This window comes from Wallemia ichthyophaga, assembly GCF_000400465.1.
Source record: "Wallemia ichthyophaga EXF-994 unplaced genomic scaffold scaffold21, whole genome shotgun sequence".
Lineage (NCBI taxonomy): Eukaryota > Fungi > Basidiomycota > Wallemiomycetes > Wallemiales > Wallemiaceae > Wallemia > Wallemia ichthyophaga.
The window spans coordinates 112,958-130,060 of record NW_008806294.1 but is presented as its reverse complement, the minus strand read 5'-3'; the positions used below and the strand labels follow the sequence as shown (position 1 = coordinate 130,060).

The 17,103-nt window shown below is 45.8% G+C and overlaps 12 protein-coding genes across 12 annotated transcripts in view; 6 read left to right on the top strand and 6 right to left on the bottom strand.

The window, feature by feature from the left end:
- Window positions 1-33: 33 nt before the first annotated feature.
- On the top strand, window positions 34-2,323 carry J056_002493 (uncharacterized protein; the record flags this gene model as incomplete). Its single annotated transcript, XM_009271758.1, has 3 exons — window positions 34-103; window positions 153-1,621; window positions 1,664-2,323. 3 exons carry the CDS (start codon window positions 34-36, stop codon window positions 2,321-2,323), a joined length of 2,199 nt encoding a protein of 732 aa, XP_009270033.1.
- A 155-nt stretch (window positions 2,324-2,478) lies between these two features.
- Window positions 2,479-4,372, bottom strand: J056_002492 (uncharacterized protein; the record flags this gene model as incomplete). Its single annotated transcript, XM_009271757.1, has 2 exons — window positions 2,479-3,423; window positions 3,482-4,372. 2 exons carry the CDS (start codon window positions 4,370-4,372, stop codon window positions 2,479-2,481), a joined length of 1,836 nt encoding a protein of 611 aa, XP_009270032.1.
- A 632-nt stretch (window positions 4,373-5,004) lies between these two features.
- Window positions 5,005-5,872, top strand: J056_002491 (Phosphoadenosine phosphosulfate reductase; the record flags this gene model as incomplete). The annotated part of the gene is made up of 2 exons (XM_009271756.1): window positions 5,005-5,385; window positions 5,432-5,872. 2 exons carry the CDS (start codon window positions 5,005-5,007, stop codon window positions 5,870-5,872), a joined length of 822 nt encoding a protein of 273 aa, XP_009270031.1.
- A 130-nt stretch (window positions 5,873-6,002) lies between these two features.
- J056_002490 (Transport protein particle subunit trs23) lies at window positions 6,003-6,538 on the bottom strand (the record flags this gene model as incomplete). Its single annotated transcript, XM_009271755.1, has 3 exons — window positions 6,003-6,193; window positions 6,239-6,406; window positions 6,463-6,538. The coding sequence occupies 3 exons, from the start codon at window positions 6,536-6,538 to the stop codon at window positions 6,003-6,005; spliced, it is 435 nt and encodes a 144-aa protein (XP_009270030.1).
- A 41-nt stretch (window positions 6,539-6,579) lies between these two features.
- On the top strand, window positions 6,580-7,303 carry J056_002489 (Glia maturation factor beta; the record flags this gene model as incomplete). Its single annotated transcript, XM_009271754.1, has 7 exons — window positions 6,580-6,597; window positions 6,645-6,728; window positions 6,783-6,818; window positions 6,849-6,906; window positions 6,960-7,098; window positions 7,148-7,187; window positions 7,238-7,303. The coding sequence occupies 7 exons, from the start codon at window positions 6,580-6,582 to the stop codon at window positions 7,301-7,303; spliced, it is 441 nt and encodes a 146-aa protein (XP_009270029.1).
- A 128-nt stretch (window positions 7,304-7,431) lies between these two features.
- J056_002488 (Protein IMPACT-like protein) lies at window positions 7,432-8,788 on the top strand (the record flags this gene model as incomplete). Its single annotated transcript, XM_009271753.1, has 7 exons — window positions 7,432-8,068; window positions 8,124-8,194; window positions 8,240-8,270; window positions 8,322-8,363; window positions 8,416-8,477; window positions 8,550-8,559; window positions 8,613-8,788. 7 exons carry the CDS (start codon window positions 7,432-7,434, stop codon window positions 8,786-8,788), a joined length of 1,029 nt encoding a protein of 342 aa, XP_009270028.1.
- Window positions 8,789-8,873: 85 nt separating this feature from the next.
- On the bottom strand, window positions 8,874-11,812 carry J056_002487 (uncharacterized protein; the record flags this gene model as incomplete). The annotated part of the gene is made up of 4 exons (XM_009271752.1): window positions 8,874-9,704; window positions 9,756-9,973; window positions 10,018-11,362; window positions 11,408-11,812. 4 exons carry the CDS (start codon window positions 11,810-11,812, stop codon window positions 8,874-8,876), a joined length of 2,799 nt encoding a protein of 932 aa, XP_009270027.1.
- Window positions 11,813-11,940: 128 nt separating this feature from the next.
- On the bottom strand, window positions 11,941-13,424 carry J056_002486 (Putative exopolyphosphatase; the record flags this gene model as incomplete). The annotated part of the gene is made up of 2 exons (XM_009271751.1): window positions 11,941-13,124; window positions 13,175-13,424. 2 exons carry the CDS (start codon window positions 13,422-13,424, stop codon window positions 11,941-11,943), a joined length of 1,434 nt encoding a protein of 477 aa, XP_009270026.1.
- A 150-nt stretch (window positions 13,425-13,574) lies between these two features.
- On the bottom strand, window positions 13,575-15,053 carry J056_002485 (Zinc finger protein ZPR1; the record flags this gene model as incomplete). The annotated part of the gene is made up of 2 exons (XM_009271750.1): window positions 13,575-13,596; window positions 13,645-15,053. 2 exons carry the CDS (start codon window positions 15,051-15,053, stop codon window positions 13,575-13,577), a joined length of 1,431 nt encoding a protein of 476 aa, XP_009270025.1.
- Window positions 15,054-15,095: 42 nt separating this feature from the next.
- Window positions 15,096-15,837, top strand: J056_002484 (uncharacterized protein; the record flags this gene model as incomplete). The annotated part of the gene is made up of 3 exons (XM_009271749.1): window positions 15,096-15,257; window positions 15,311-15,761; window positions 15,806-15,837. The coding sequence occupies 3 exons, from the start codon at window positions 15,096-15,098 to the stop codon at window positions 15,835-15,837; spliced, it is 645 nt and encodes a 214-aa protein (XP_009270024.1).
- A 308-nt stretch (window positions 15,838-16,145) lies between these two features.
- J056_002483 (uncharacterized protein) lies at window positions 16,146-16,598 on the bottom strand (the record flags this gene model as incomplete). The annotated part of the gene is made up of 4 exons (XM_009271748.1): window positions 16,146-16,171; window positions 16,219-16,281; window positions 16,326-16,454; window positions 16,499-16,598. 4 exons carry the CDS (start codon window positions 16,596-16,598, stop codon window positions 16,146-16,148), a joined length of 318 nt encoding a protein of 105 aa, XP_009270023.1.
- A 461-nt stretch (window positions 16,599-17,059) lies between these two features.
- J056_002482 (uncharacterized protein) overlaps window positions 17,060-17,103 on the top strand; it is a gene marked incomplete at both ends in the record, with an annotated part of 448 nt that continues 404 nt past the window's right edge. The window contains one exon of the mRNA XM_009271747.1: window positions 17,060-17,087. Within this exon, the coding sequence (XP_009270022.1) occupies window positions 17,060-17,087 (28 nt within the window). The remainder of the gene's footprint in view (window positions 17,088-17,103) is intronic.

Genomic DNA, 17,103 nt, shown 5'->3' with positions numbered 1-17,103 from the left:
GTGAACAAGAGCTGTCATCAACCTTGAATTTATATGTCAAAGAGGCAATCAGCGCAGCAGAAGCACGAAAAAGCTAGCAATCCTGTGAATTCGTTTGATAATTGTCAGTGCTCTGTGTGTCCTTTACACGCTGTAATTCTAACATCACACAGATGGTTATGGACACAGAGCAGAAGATATTCAACAAATACCCTCGCAGTATACGCATTCTTACTCCCACCATCACCAAGAATACGCAGCCTTCAACAGCGCGTACACCAACGCAGCTTATTTCTATCCTCAGCCTCATCCGACGCAGCCAATTGCACAGCCCGTGCCTATAAACATACCCACTCAGTCTTACTATCCACCTCCTCATCCGCCCCCACTTGCTCCCAATCGTTCCGAGCCTGAGCCACCAACGAAGCGTGGACGGACTAACACTTACACCGGCTTCCTAAATAAATCTTACGCTCACGAAACCAACCACAAACGCCATCCTCAGCATAAATATCAAAGAACACACGCCGCTATCCCTCAGCGTCCAAATTTCCCGGCGAATAATCAAGACCAGCAATTGAATTCAAACAAACGATCGCATAATGCTATGAACTCTGGTAACACCAATAACAGATCTACAAAGAGGCAGGCGAAAGCAGTTAGATCTACTCCTGTTGCTGGTAGAGATAGGACAAAAAATTGTCATCCAGATGACAAGAGAAGAACTTTGACCGATTTCAGAATTACTGCTATCTCTATCCCTTCTATAAACTGGCAATGGAAGCAGCCAGATGAGGAAGAATGTAAGGAGACTGACGCAGCCAAGGAAAACGCCAGGTTGAGATTGTACTTTGCTTCTCCAGCTACTGTGGAGAGTAAGCGTGGTACTATCCCACTTCCACCCTCTCATGACGAGGAGTCAGCAGACAGATCAACAGACACATCCACACACGACCCCATCGACAGTAAAATCCGCGAAATCGAAGAAAAAATGGACAAGACCGGCATCCTCGAGCCATCCTCGAACAGAGTATCAATATCATACGCACTTAACACACGTCGGATAGTTCTAGACGCCGAGCTGATTGAACACATAATCATCAAGCGCAAAGAGGGTGTCGTATCGATGAGGATGCGTCTACAGCGGGTGGATGATCCTTTATCCAACATGGTAGAAAGTACAAGCTATCTCCCAGAAAGCGAAAAGCAAATCATACTCAGCACACACAAAGCTCAATTGGACGCTGACCAGGCTGACACGATGCGAATATGTCCTGGTATAATTGTTGAAATGTTGGATAGCGAGAAGGAATCTTACATACCGCTTTCTAAACAGAAGCATATGCTTGATGTTCAAGATGAGACGGTACCACCGCTACAGAGATTAATGGCGACAGAACAGGGAGAAAGTGATGGACTACCCCAGCTTAACGAACAATCCATTACCATCGAGTGCGCACTCGAGACGAAACAGCCACTAACAGAGGCGAGATGGGTACGTAATGGAAATGTGGAGGAGTGGATTGAACAGACAGTCTCGGGCGCTGCTTTCAATCCGTACAAAAACTTTATCGCTAAACAGCACCATCTTTCAGCTAGAGTGGGTTGGCATGGTAAAATTCAAGTCGTTGATCCTGATACAGTGAGTCTCTTTTTTTCATTTCCTGCTTACTAACTTTAAAAGCCACCTACATTAGTGTCAAGGATGAGTAGCTGGGCCAAGTCATGCACTCTGTACTCATTTAAAGAACGCAATAAATTCCTCGCGACTTGGTTTGGGTTGGGTGAGAATCTTCTCGAGAAAGACGTGAGGGAGGGCAAGAGAGGAAAAGCAGAAAAGCAAGGAAGGGAGAAGGAGGAGTCGGAAGTGGGACACCAAGAAGTGAGCCAAGTGGCAGATAATGGCACAGATAATGGCACAGACAACGACAACTACAATGTGAATGGTAAAATCAATGACATAACAAAAGAGTTAGAGGTCCTCGCTCGAGAACAAGACGAAGATTTCACTGTAAAGGAAAAGTTGGATGAGTCGCAGTCAAAGTCAGATCAGTCAAAGTCAAAGTTACAGCCAGAGTCGGATCAGGAATCTCAATCTAACGCAATATTCCCCACCGCTGAAGAATATGAGATATCGGAAGCAGGCAAAGATGCAGCTATTGAAATATTGACTCGATTCATACCCCTCCCAGTTGTTAGTCAATCGATGAAGGTGATCCTTGGGAGTGCGAGCAGAGGCGATATTCTCGATCAGGTTAGGAAATTGCCTCAAAATCTCATCAATAGATCTATTGAGTATGCCTTTAAGGATTACTTGAGGATGACTGGTAAATCGAGGCATTGACGTGAGTGATTAGCTTTTTTCTTTTCTTGTTTCATTTCACTATCCTTTGTTAATTTATTTGATATCTTAAGCATGCATCATCACATGAAAGCTTTTGTCAAAAAGTTAATCGATGTATAATTTTTGACTCGATACAATATACAGCCTGCTGAACCCTACTCGCTACCATTTACGATACGCACAATGTCCTCATCAGCGTGGGATTCCAAGAGGTCTTGCAATCTTTCAGTAGCAATCTGCTTAGCTTCTTCAATATTGTGATTGAAGATATCAGGCAAGTGATGGTTTTCACCAAGCAAGCCTAGTTGGCTATCGGTCCAGAGAGGGTCAGCGTCGACGAGTTCTGGCTGACCTACACCAGCTCTACCACCACGTTTAATCCAGTCTGATTCGCGAGGGATCTGTAATTTATTCCAAACCTCATCGAGACTTCTAACGAGGTGTTGCATAGCGTCGATACTATGACCGGGAGTAGGCGTAATTCTCAGTCTCTCCTCACCTACAGCCACAGTTGGAAAGTTGAGTGCCTGCATATAAACGCCATGATCGACGAGGAGAGAATCTGAGGCTTGCTTGGCTAGTGCAGCATCACCTACAAGGACTGGAACGATATGAGAGGGTCCTGGCACAACTGGTATATCAACTTGGCGAAGTTTATTCTTTAAGTCACGCGAGTTGATCTGCTGCTTGATTCTATCGCCCCTGTACGCTTTCTGGTAGGCAATCGACGCCTGCGCACCGGCAGCTATTGCTGGTGGAATTGACGTGGTGAAGATGAATCCCGGTGCATATGAGCGTATCATGTCGATGAAATCTGCGGAACCGGCTATGTAACCACCGACTACTCCATACGCTTTGCCTAGTGTGCCTGTGATAATGTCAACTTGGTCCATTACAGAGCCATTGACGGCGTCGGATGTCTTGGTGTGTTGTTGAAAATCGAGATGTTCAGCTACTCCGGCGCCAGTTGGACCATACATTCCAACAGCGTGGACTTCATCGTTAAAGGTGATTGCGCCGTATTTCTTAGCCAATTGACAGATTTCACGGATTGGTCCTATAGAACCGCACATGGAATAAACAGACTCAAATGCAATGATCTGGGTGGAAATGCAGAGGTTAGTGTGGGTGATTAATAAGCTCAGTGCTATTACATACCTTTGGAGTTTCCTTAGGGTATCTACTCAGACGAGCTTCGAGGTCGTTGAGGTCGTTGTGCTTCCATATTTCCTTTTTAGCGCCAGAGTGTCTGATGCCTTGGATCATCGAAGCGTGGTTCTGCGAATCGGAGAATATGACACAACCCGGTAGCTTAGAGCCGAGAGTGGAGAGAGTGGCATCATTGGCTACGTAGCACGAAGAGAAGACGAGTGCAGCTTCTTTACGATGAAGTGATGCGAGTTCAGCTTCAAGGCTGAGATGAAGCTGACCATTGCCTGCAATGTTACGCGTACCACCAGCGCCTGCACCGTACTTATCAAGCGTCTTCTTCATAGTATCGATGATAATCTGATTCTTGCCCATACCGAGGTAGTCATTCGAACACCACACAGTGACTTCTTCATCAGGGCGTGAAGTATGGGCGACTGGGAACTTGTGGGCGAGTCTGTTGATGTTGTTGAAGTAACGGTAGCTGGCGTCATCGTGCTTTGTTTGGAGTTGCTGGGCGTAGAAGTCGTCGTAGTTGAATAAGGCTGAGGAGGTGGACGGTGATGGAGGGGATTGAGGGATTGGAGCATTAGCTGCAGCTGCAGCTGCCTTTGCTGCTGCTATTCCAGCTGCTGCGTGAGGACAAACGCCACCGGAACTCTTCTTAACGCCTTGGTTTTTGTGGATAGCGTCGACATCCTTCTTGGACGCAACAGAGGCGTAATGCTTCTTCTGTTGTTGGATGGCAGGACCCATGATTGGACAGCTCTGAGCTTTGCTGGTGAGATTGCTGGTGAATCCATTGGAAGTGGTGTGGCTAAGGGTGGAGAGCTGCTTGGTGGTGTTGCTGCCGAGGAAGGGACACGCTTGCCTGTACTTGGTGAGATTGCGCAAGTTCATTGGGGTTTGCTGGTGGAGGTGATTATGAAGGAATCTGCAAAATGCGAAGATTATGATTGGCGGGCAATGACACAAGTCAAAAATAAGAAACAAGAATTTTAAAATATAAAATAATATTAGTGGAATCTTGGAGTGTATTTTGATATATTTATTTACTGCTCAATGTAAATTCATTGAGCGTTATACTTGCTGCCGAGTTTTGCTGTGGCGACTTTGTAACTTTGTCAAGTAGTCTACAAGCAACCGCAAATTGTAATCGTCTAATCCATCTCTCTCTCGTCCCTGCTCGTTGGCCTCCCATACCTTGCTGAGAATGGAATTTTATTATTGATCCCGAGCAATTATAGATAAGCTAGTCATATTAATAATCATTTGTATTACAAATATCACTCTAGTAAATACCTTGCCAATCGGCTTAATAATGAAAATTTTTGGAATTTAGCACCGAAATGCGGCGGAATAATAGAAATGAAAAAATATTTTAGTAGGTGTTATAAAGGATATTAGAATAGTATGAAACACTACAAAAAGAAAATTATCACGGATTTGTCATAAAAAAGGCGTGATTATAAAGAATTTGAGAAAAGAGAATTGAAATGACTTAAACCATTACGATCAAGTGAAAATAGGATATGATCTCACAATCTCAACTTGAAGCAGCCAATCAGCAGCTCTCCAACGCCTCCCCTCAAGAAATATTAGAATGGGCAATGGATAACCTTGATGGACTCTACCAAACGACAGCCTTCGGATTAACAGGTACGATTGCAGTTGACATGATCAGCAAAATCAGCAAGGCTAGAGGAGCTGCACACGCCGTCGATCTCATCTTCCTTGATACTTTGTACCACTTCGATGAGACAATCGATTTGGCGAGAACTGTTAGCGAGAAATACTCTGCTAAGCTACACAACTACATTCCAAACGGCGTCAACAACGTCAAACAATTTGAGGTTCTTTACGGAAAAGAGTTGTGGATCTCGGATGAAGATATGTACGATTTCGCTGTAAAGGTGGGTTTACTTTGTGTTCCACATATTTCCACTAAAATCACTTCAGGTAGAACCAGCTCGTAGAGCATACGAAGAACTCGGCGTTAAAGCCGTTTTGACCGGTAGAAGACGCAGTCAAGGTGGAGAGAGGGCTGCAATTCCTGCTATCGAAATTGATGAAACTGGCCTTATCAAAGTTAACCCATTAGCATCATGGACCTTCGAGCAAGTCAAGGCGTACGCGGACAATAACAAAGTCCCCTACAACGCTCTCCTCGACAAGGGTTACAAGAGCGTCGGTGACTGGCACTCTACCAAGGCTCCATCTGGCGTGGCTACCTCAGATGCCGATGAACGCTCCGGCAGATGGTCTGACAAAGGTGGCCAGAAGACTGAATGTGGTCTCCACAAGGACTTCTTCGTGATGAAGCGCGCATTTGAAAAGCGTAAGCGTGAAATGGATCTCGCCAAGAAGGATGCGCAAGTTGGCGTGAAAGTGCAAGCTTAAAGAGGTAAATTCTGATGCCGAATGATACCTTCCAACTTTGTCTCAACTTGCATAGAATTTCACAACACGTAAAAAACACCGCGCATAGACTACAACAACTGTATTAATAATGAATAACGCTTTTTCTTCTCTAATGAGTCATAAAATCGGGTGTTCGCAGGAATCCATCGAGCGTCCTGTCGAGAATTTCATTCCGTATTGGCATTTCAGGTATATGGAAAGGATTTTTCATTACTGTGTCTGCGTAAACCTCGTAAACCCTACTGAGGAGTGCCTGGGTAGCTGGATGACCTGGTGTGGTAATCAGGACGAATTTTGTGCCTGTGTGGGTTAATAGCGTGTCTAATCAAAGCGCATACAACCCACCAGTCCTTGTCAAGAAGATAGTTAGATCGAACGAATCGGATTCGAGTACTTGTACACCGCTGCATTTAGAGGTCGTGATTGGGGAAATGCGCGAGCAGATGGCATGCACACCGTGCAATGTGCCAGCCAACACGAGCTGCTCATTAGAGTTGAGCCCCGGCAATTGATCTGTCCAACTGCGATTGAGACAACGTATGTGAAAGCGCAAGTGGAGCAAAACGCACCAGAAAAAGACCGCGAGTACACCAATCCGCCTGCTTTATTCAATATCCACAGACTGTGCACCAGAGGGAATGTCATGGGCGTTGGGGAGATAGATAACAGCATTCAGCTCAACCACCATGTCACAATCGAAAACTGTGAGCGGGCAAAAGAGGCGTTTGAATTGCCTATCTGATAGCGCCAGATCGACATACCCGTCCAAGTCCGAGAGGAGCTGCGTAAATTCAGATTCAGCAGACTTGAAGGTATTTCCGTGTTGATTGTCAAAGTGCGTGGGGTTGTGCGTATGAGGATTGAAAGGGTACTAACGCCAGCCACGCAGATCAACAAGCAGAAGGTGGCCCACACTCTCAGACGCGTCTGCGCACACTTCTAACAACATCATCAGCTCTGCCTGGAAGTCGACGAGCGCCTCGAGAACATTTCCGTGGAGGAGCTGGCAGATGGTGGGAGTGTCCTCCGCGACCGGCGCACACCTCCAGCTCACACCGAACACCAGAACTTCCAGAAAACGCGCCGCGATACGTCGTTATATCATACCCCCTCAAACACGCTGACGGCAGATTAGCCGTGCCTCTAGCGATGATCAACTGGAAACCGACTACGTCCTCACCGGAAATGAATACTTTGCACGCGTCGTGAGTTGGAGCGAGACAGTACCGCTGCTTTTGCTTACCCCGCTTACAGTGGCTTATCAATGTTCCAGCAGGTGGCTCAAGTCAGTAGGGTGAGTATTGAGTACTGCGAATGCAACAGCGCCTCGCTGACGCCGCTTAGATTGTAGAAGTCAGAGACGGCGCTGAGGCGCTAACGGAAGACTATCTGAACAAGTCGCTGGGCTGATCCATCTACCGGAACACATGTAGAACTGAACTGAGCATGAATCGATTGAGCGATATTTCTATCTTTTGTCTTTGTTTGTGTGCCACCACGAGAGCACTAAGCAGCACACAGGACACAGCACGCGTGCGATGCAGGATCTCATCACCAAACTGTACGAAAGCGGCAGGGACACGCTCGCCACCGAGCTAGAAGCACTGCAGGCCATCTACGGTCCCGAAGCCCTGTGTCAATTCGGCGAAGAGGGGCGGGAGAATCAAGCGGATGACGAGCCGGGGACGATCCGGATAGTAGTGGGAGCAAACCTTCTCGAACCACACGACGAAATCGGCATCGATATTCTTATATCACTCCCTCAAGCATACCCACACACAGCCGCGCCGCAGATGCAACTCCTGTCGAAATACATAGGCTCCCACGGCGTGGACTCCTCCCTCTTCGGTCAGATCCTCCGTTCATTCATATCCCAGACGGGCGGGGCTGAGTGGGTACAAGGCGAGGCTGCCATCTATAACGGTGTAGAAGACGCGCGCGAGAAATGCACGAAATGGTACGAGGATCTCACTAATAGAGTCGTTGTTGGCGAGTTGCAAAGAGAGGAGGAGCGCGAGGTCAGATTAGCCACTAATCCTCAACTTATTGCTCAGGAGAGACAATTGGAGGAAGATGCGGCGTTTGCTGCTTCTCTAGAACATCAACTCGATGGTCTGCCTGATGGACTCGAAATCGTTACTACACCTTCTGTTACTTACTCCAAATCTACTTTCGGTCAGTCGTCGATGCGTATGTTTAACATTTACCCCCTCTCACACCACCACATAAGCTGGCCATTGCGTTCGCATCTCTTCACATACACAGGTACCACTCATTCTGGGCCATTTGCAGAACGATAGAGTGGGTACGTGTTGCTTTGGCGATTCGTGCTGATTTCTGTGGTAGAAAATTGCTCGTGCTACTCATCCCGTTATCAGTGGGTGCTCTCTTATCACTACCACTCTCCGCAATCCTCACACCTCTCTAGATGCTTGGAGATTCAGATCCCCTGATGGTGTCCAGCATCAAGGTTGGTCTTTTTCAACTCTCCCTGCAATGCTAACCTGACATCTCAATCTCAGATAATGATGACGACGGCGAATCTGCTGCAGGCAATCGTATTGCGCACCTTTTGTCTATTTTGGTAGGTTTCTTCTTTTTGTTTTCGCGTATGATTTCCGATTTTTGCACATGATCTCATCAAACATATCTCCAGGATGTAAACAGTGAGTACACACAAAGACATTCCATTGATCGCTCGCTTTGACACCCAACTCAGACGTTCTAGTTGTTGTAACGAGATGGTATGGTGGTGTTCATCTTGGCGCTGATCGCTTCAAGTACATCAATCAGGTTGCGCGCGAAGCTATGGACTTGGCCGGTGTGCTGAACGACGATGAAGAAATGAGTGTCGGAGGCAAAAAAGCCAAAGACATATCGCGCAAGAAGAAGTGAGAATCAAACGTATAGACGAAAATTAAAAGTAATTGCAAGTGCATTGTAATATAATTAAAAGTAGACTGTAAAACAAAAAAAAAAACTAAGAACGCATCCTAACAACTGCATAATCTGATAAAGGTTGATTGTTGATATGGTTCCCCCTCTCATTAAACCCAATAGTATGGAATGCCGACGTGGCATTCTCCAGCTGATATGCATTAATGTGCGACTTGTCGTTGAGGAATGTGGAGTAAACACCACTGTTAATCTTGCGAGCAATCTCATCCAAAATATCTCTCACATCCATACCTGACGCCGGGTCGACGTCGTCTTCGCCAGGTACGCCGAGAACGACCTTCTGTAAACTCTTTCTGGACTGACTACCAAAAAGCATGCCGACTATTTGACTCCAAAGACTCCGCGTCTTGACTGGTTTTGATTGATCGACGTCCATCATGTCAGGAACGAGTGTGATAAATGCGCCATTTCTGCATAGAATCCTCCTGCACCACTCAAGAGCCTGGATGTTTTCCTTTTCGTCAAAACAAAGTCGCGCATCGATCACCATCTCGAAACTACCCTCGAGCTGGTCAGAAGTGATATCTTTCAATGCACCTGCTAACTCGTACACTCCAACGCCATAGTTAAAATCGGAGTGCGTCGTTGTCTGCACAAATACCTGACAATTACGCTCTTTCAGCTCTTCTATGATATAAGTCGATACGGAGTTGTACGGGTTGGAACTAGCGGCGAGTACAAGAATGCGTGATCCTTGTTTTAGTTGTGCCATGTGTGATGTGGAGAGCTTTTGTGCCGCAAATGCTTTAAGAGGGACAGTAGACAATTTGCTAATGTCCTGACCGGCTTTTTCGATAGGTGCCGGCGAAACTCTAGTCCGGTTGACGACAATGTATTCGCTAAGACATCCCGACTTTAAAGTGATAGGTTAGCAGTTGGCCTTTTCACAAACACCTCTTCTCACCTTCTCTGTAGAGAGCAAAGCCCATACCCACTGGCGATTGATGTTTTTCACTTTCCAACCAACCTCTACGACCTGTCCGAGAGCCATTCTACCAGGGATGAAGCCGTACTCAGGACCAGGTGGGGCCTCCATGCCACTTTTGTTCTTGTTGTTGTATTGGGCGTTAGAGCCACGCATGAGAGTCATCGCGTCAAAGTTATCCAAAGCGGTGCTATGAACTGTTGATAGCGTTAGCCAGAACCACAAAGCCAAAAACACGCACCTTTGATGAGAACAGAATGAGGATCTAATTTCTGAGGTGGTTTGAAGTGGCTGTTCAATCCGAGTGTTATCGTAGGTTTGTATAGTTGTGTGTGCTTTCTACCACGCGCTCCGCTCCAGTTCGCGCTTCTCTTTTTACCCATGAAGGATTTACTTGGTTTGGTCAGCTTCTCAGCTGCTCCACTTGTAACACTGATACTAAGCATTGAGCGATCTATACCTAAAGCATCATCAGGTAGCATCTGGTCTATGCTGGTCGTAGGTCTCTTCACGCTAGGTTTGCTAGACAGTGCAGTTCCACTAACTGACCATGTCCGACTGCGTGTTGTCGCGCTCGTCGCTTCCGAGCGTGGAATCTTGTTTGTAGTTGATGTAGCATTCGAAGCAGGATACTTTGTACTCTCACTAACAACACTATCACCGACAGTGCTCGGTGAACCACCACTTTTGCGCATTTTTACGAAATCGCTTGGTAGCAGCAGTTGACTCTGCGGTCTTTCAGGTAAAGGTGGTTTTGTTGAGCTTGTATCGGTGGAGAGCCGTCTAAAGTTCACTTGGTTGTTGTTAGACGGAGTTGATGCTACTCTTCGTCTATTTCCTTTTGGTGGTGTAGCAGATGTAGCGGGTGCAGTTGGTGCAGTTGGTGCAGTTGGTGCAGTTGGTGCAACTGATAAAGCGGTCGTAACTGGTACAGCTGGTGCATCTGGCAGATTCCTGGTCATTGATGCTCTGACTGTTGATGCGTTACTGGTAGTTGAAAAATTTCTCTTTTTTGGCGAAAGGGGCAGCGTTGGCGACTGCTTCGGTGTCACAGTTGCTGCTGTTGTTGTGCTGATGTTAGATTCCAGCTCAGAGGTAGGGCTTCCATGGCTTCTTTGTGTGCTATCGAAAATACTATCGACTACAGTATTGGCGGGGCTAGTATCAGTGCTGTTGTTGGGCTTGGATTCTTTGTTTGCATCAACATTATTGGCGCTGTCGGCACTCTGTCGTCTGTTGTCCACCTGTACGTCAGGCAAAGCAGTGGCAGCGTCCAGGGCCTCTCTTTCGTCGTTATTCGCGCTGCTCTGAGAATACTGCGAGGCCAAGCTCACAGAGCTAGCATCGTTCTCATCATCCCCTTGAATGTTTAATGTCGACGGTGTTGAGTGGAATGACGCTGCACTCGACATGGATTCTATACTTTCCTGTGCAGAGACAAAAGACTGGTCAGTTGTGGACGCAACTGATTGAGCTAGCGATTTGAAGGATGCACTGCGTCTGAGTGAATTTGAGGAAGACGAGGAATCTGAATGTGAATCTTGGTCCTGAGCTTCATTGGCTCTCGCATCTTCAGCTCTAAATGTCTGCTAAGTTTCAGTAGGCGTATGAGTATAGCAATTTCTGCTCACGCTTTCAGACCCATTTGCACGTTCGCCGTTGATAGTTTCCGTGTCCTCATTATCTTCAATAATAGTGCTAATCTCAGAGCCCTCATTGGCCTCGTATGGCTTCGGCAGCTCTTTTTCTGTATTCTGCGCGGTTGCTAAGGGTGCTGAGGCTGCTGACCGAGCAGTCCGTGCAGAATAAGCAGAATAAGCAGATGGCGGACGAGATATCGAAATTGATCTTGATCTCATACCAGGTGAGCTGCTGCCACGCTCACTGGTTGTGTCGCCTGCGCTACCGCTCTCGCTCCCGTTCAAATCTATCCCAGTCTTTCCCCAAATCGATCTGCGCTCAAAACCAGACGTTGAATATTTCCGCGAAGGCTTACGAAATATTATTTGCTGGATTGCGCTGCTCGTGCTTGCCATAAATTTATCGTCTAGATCTCAAGTGTCGTAATTTAAGGGGGCGCATGTCGGCCAGTCAAATCGGCGCACGAGTACAAAAATATTAAAATTGTGCGAATGTATTATGGCATTGGAACGTTTCATAGCCTTCAAATATACCTCAATGATTCCTCTATTAGCGGCCTTATTACCTTCCTTCCGACGCCACCACTGTCCGCACCATTGCCTCCGATTTGTGTCCAGATTCGTCTGCGTCCGCCTAACTCTCCACCATCGTCTCCGCCATCAGATCCATTCCACCTCTTTACTTGCAAATTGCCTTCAATCGCTTTAACAATATTGTCGAACGAAACTTGCGCGAGTGAAGTGCCATTCAGCCTGCCATCGTGTCTGACGAGCACGCCTATATCTCTCACTTTAACTTTCTCCCCGTTCACATCTTTCTCCTTGTGTTTCGACATAATGACGTTTATATCGCTGCTTCTATCAATCATGAACTGCCGCTCGATGGCTCTGTACTCGCGAAGTGTTTTGCTAGGAAGCGATCTTTTAATCTGATCTTCAATTGAGAATGGTATGCTGGCGAACCCGAGGTGCAATCTGTGCTGCTTGTGGTTTGAGGGCTGGAAGAGGTCACCTTTATAGTCTCTTTTGAGCAGATCGAGGAAATTGAGCTGTTCAAGATCCTTGCGAGCATTTCTATATGCTCTATTAAGCTTGGTCATGTACTTGAAAAATTTCTTGCTTTTGAATTTCTTGTGCTGTCCGTTTGCGTATTTGTACAGCTCTACAGCAGAGCTAAGATCTACATCAGTCGCGTTCTCCAATCCATCACTATCTAATGCAATCGCTGCGAGGAGTATATCTGCTAACTCACGAGGCATTTTTTCACCCTCCATTTGTAGATTCCTGTGATCATTCATCAGATCTCTAGCAACTAGAGATGAACAGCTCTTGGACATTTCAATGATACGCGGATCAGCATCTTCACCCCAATGCCTATCCTTGTGATGATCAATGATTGCAGAAATGTTGGCTAGCTTCCAATCACCAACTGGCTCTGGGTGATCCACTAACGCTATACCTTTAAGCAGAGGTGCAAGTCTCTTAACTTTCATCGGTAACTCATCGATTGTGAGCAGATCCTGATGGTCTCCATGGGACATAGCTGCATCCCTCAACGCCAGTTTGTTTTCTGGACGTAAGTCTAACGAGTCACGCGGTGTTTGTAATAAAGCGATTGCATTTGTACCTTCTTGTGTATGTTCGAGGTGGTAAGCCATAGCGATAGAGCTAGCGAGACTGTCTGTGTCTGCAGCCTGGTTGCCTAGAGCTGTAAACGGGGTGAGGGGGAGTTGAATTACCAGTGTTTGAGAATCTCACCGACGATCCAATCACCAGCCTTACCGGCGTCCAGATCCTTAAGAAATCTTGCCTTATTGGTAGCAGACCACTTGCTTAGTCTACCGTGCCTCTTCATATCCGTTACATTATTCAATTTGAGCGAGTTGACAAAGCTGGTGTTGCTCTCGCCCAGAGAAGGCAAAGTGAAATCATTTGACTCCCTGACAATACTCCCAACGAATAATTGAGATATATACAGCAAGATACTAGCTACTGTTGGCACAATCATACTGAACGTGGGAAGCAAACAATCACCCACGTGCGTGTTTTAAGAATGGAAATTGCACTGGCTTGCAAAGGAAAGATCGATAAAAATGTACACATGTCTATAGAGAGAAATAACTTAGTCCTTTATGAGTGCTCAAAGGAATGCTTAAGGTTAGTAATTTTCAGTCTTCATTCTGCAGAAAATTTTGTCAGTTCGTCCCTCTTTAAACGTATAAACCCACTGTGTTAATCCTAGATCATCATTCTGCTGGTGAGTACGCTCATACTCCTCAATAAGGATTTGTTCATCGGGTTCTGGTGCGTTGAAGTTTTGGATGTAAGAGCTGGAGAGAGGATCGTCGATTATAACGGTAAATGGTTTTGCTGCTGTCATGACAGTCTTGAGTTGGGTCAAAAACTTATCAAACTCCTGCATTTGAGTACTACCAATTAATCCTGAATCACCAGCCTGAGTATCGATAGCACTATCGCCAATGAAAGCCTTTGTCGAGAGATCTTCGTAAACTTGAGCGAGAAGACCTTCAAGGGTTGTGAATCTACCACCAAGAGTTCCAGGTTCAAGGACGAGGTTGATGTCTGGAATAGACAAACCAGCGTGCTCTGACTTGAGAATGTCTCTAGATAAATCCTCCTCATCTTCAACCTTTAAAGTGATACGCTTGCCTTTCTCTGGAATTGCACCACCTGATTTGACTTCGTTGTCCTTGAATCCACAGTGCTCGCAGTTGGTTGACATGATCAAAATATCTTGGAAGTAAGGGATGTTAACCTTTTTCATGTTGGTTGGACTGTCCTTTGCGCAACTTGAACATATGCCAGGGAATTGGAGGACTTCGTCTGCAGTGATCTCATCTGAATCGCTGAGACCTGCGACCTGCTTGACATTCTCTTGTGGTTTATCTTCTTCATTTGCGAGTCTAAGAGCGACATTCTCTTCGTGTGTACGCTTAAAGGCACGAATAGACCACTTTGGATCGTTTGGAGATTCCTTAAAGGAGACAAAGGAGTTACCTGATGGATCTCTAACTTGTACGGTGAAAGCTGTGAATGGAAGAGCATCATGGCTTTCATCAGCTCTGTTCTTGTCTTCGATTGAAGAAGTTGGACCATCGACGATTTCAGGGTTGTACTCATCATCAGATGCACCAACAGCACCTCTCAATCTGGAGAGTAAATGGTTAATTTTGTTGTAAACCTCCACATCTAAAACTTTTCTCAGTGGCTGATTCATCGAGAGGTCTCGGATGGTGTCCCTGATAACGCCCTCGATGTTGGTCAACTGACCTCTACCTTCTGGAACGGTGAGCTCATACTCTAAGAAAGAGACGGTAGCGTGCTCAGATTTAACGATTTGTCTATCCAAGTCTTCCGGGGAAGTGACATGTACAGTGTGGAGACTGCCACGCTGCTGAATTTCACCTGCAGATTGAATTTCTGAGTTAATATTACCGCAGTGATCGCATTTGAAGGACATAACAACGACTTCTTTGAAGTAAGGGATCATAGTGAGCAGCATTCTAGTGACGCCCATCTTCTCACAGTCCATACAGAGCGATTCTATTTCTTGTACGGGGCTCTCCTCGAAGTCGCCGACGAGATCTCCAACGTTTTTAAATAAATTTTCTGGCATGATGATCGTCTGAGTTGAAGGTATATTCCTCGTTGAACCGTAATGAGCTACATCAGACAAATTCAGCAAACGCAGCCAAATAAAAGGCGTAGGCATGATGATTCGAGTGTTTATACATCACCGAATGGATATTCACGGCATATTACAACCAAGAGCGAGGACAATCGATTTGGTGAGTTGAGAATCGAGGGGAGTGAGAGCCTTGTGAGTTTAAATGATGAATTTTAGCCTATTGAAGTAGCTCACTCAGTTTAAAGCACTTGGACCTGTCTACTCTCCCCACTCCTGCACTTCATCGATACATGACCAACTATCGTTTAGCAGAGCATCTACCACCAAAGCCTAAAGACTCTACAGGCGCTGTTGTCCTGCCTTTTGCTCTACGCCCAACTATCCATCACCACCCTTCAGATTCCACCGAGCAACTGCACGACCCAATCGATCAAGACGACGCCTTCAATGACCCTTCCAATCCCTTGAAAAGACGCCCTTCAAGGAAATCTTCCCGCTCTGCCTCTATAGGCGTATCCGCTCAACAAGACGACGACGATATGCTTGATCCAGAAGATATGGAAGAAGAGGCTATCCTACCTGACATTGACGAGGCACATGAACTATTTAACGACGTTGTCAGCACTCATTACCGCCATCAAAATGTTAGAGAGGTTGATAGCGTCGTCAACTTCGTGCACGCATTGAGATCGAAAGGTGGGTTGGTTTGAGCGTGACTGTGTCTTATTGACACATCTTAGATAAAGCACTTAGAGTTCTTCCGCGGAGTTGAAAATGCTGCGTTAGCACTTTCCGATGACCTCATCAAGGTTTTCTTTCGATTAGCGTCAACGTCATATTTGTACACTTTATCTCACCTATAATGTAATCTAATCTTTAAATGAAAGACAAACTGGAGTACAGTGACGACAGTATTTGTTTACATTTCCTGATTTATTATAGCTCACCAAATACTTAGCCCTCAAAGCCACATCTCCTATAATCACTCCCACAACTCTTTTCAGGGTAACAATATTTGTTAATAAATAATTACAATGCCCACTTAATAATGGTAAACGTCTTCGCAAACGCGACTCTTGCTTAGATGATTGGGAGAGCGTCACAGCCTGTGCAAAAGGTGAGACACGTAGATGGATATCAAAACCCAACTTACCAAGACCGATTGCAGACTCGCCGTCGTAGTCCTCGCAACAGACTGGGGTGTTCTTGCACTCGTCTGTAGAGTGTCAGCTTTAAGAAGGACATAAAACTTTTACGAACCCTCGATAGCAACTCCGATCAAGAGTGGGACTTGGTCACATTGTACACCGATTTGGGATGCAATGTCGCCGGTGGAGATGAGAGCATCGTTCTTGCCGGTGCTGACTTGCTTCTTTTCATCAAGGTTGCCTTGTCGATGTAAGATGGTGCGAAGCTAAACAACTTATACTTACAGCATTGAATAGAGCCAGTGTTGCAAGAGCCAGTCTTTGGCTCCCAGCCAGCAGAGGCAGCAGCGATAATACCAACGGTGAAGACAGTTTGAGCGATCATTGTAATAGAGATATAAGAGCTAAGAAGTCGTAAGGAAACAAGGTAGCCGGTGCTCGCCTTTCCTTTATAGTAGAGAAAAATTATTTTTTGTCTTCATACCCAGTCTAGGCAAAGCTCCTTCGCGCTAAAATTTCCAAAAAGGCAAGTCACATTCCGAATGAAGGAGGTGATGAGATGTGTAGAAATGAAATAATTTAAAAAAAATGCAAATCTTTTGCCTTCTGATGATGTTATAGCGCTCTACTTTAATTTATCTGCAACTACCGGTAATAACTTCCGTGTTTGATATTCATCACAAGATCACATCTTCGTTCCGAATGATGAATCAAGAATTAGCCCGTACCTTCATGATATAGTCACCCTTAGTCCTGCCCGTTGTCTTTAGCATAGGTATGTAATTATTATAAAGGGCTGAGGTGCACTTGGTTTATCTCTACAACACAACCTACACACTCTTCACAATGATCGCTCAAACTGTCTTCACCGTTGGTATCATCGCTGCGGC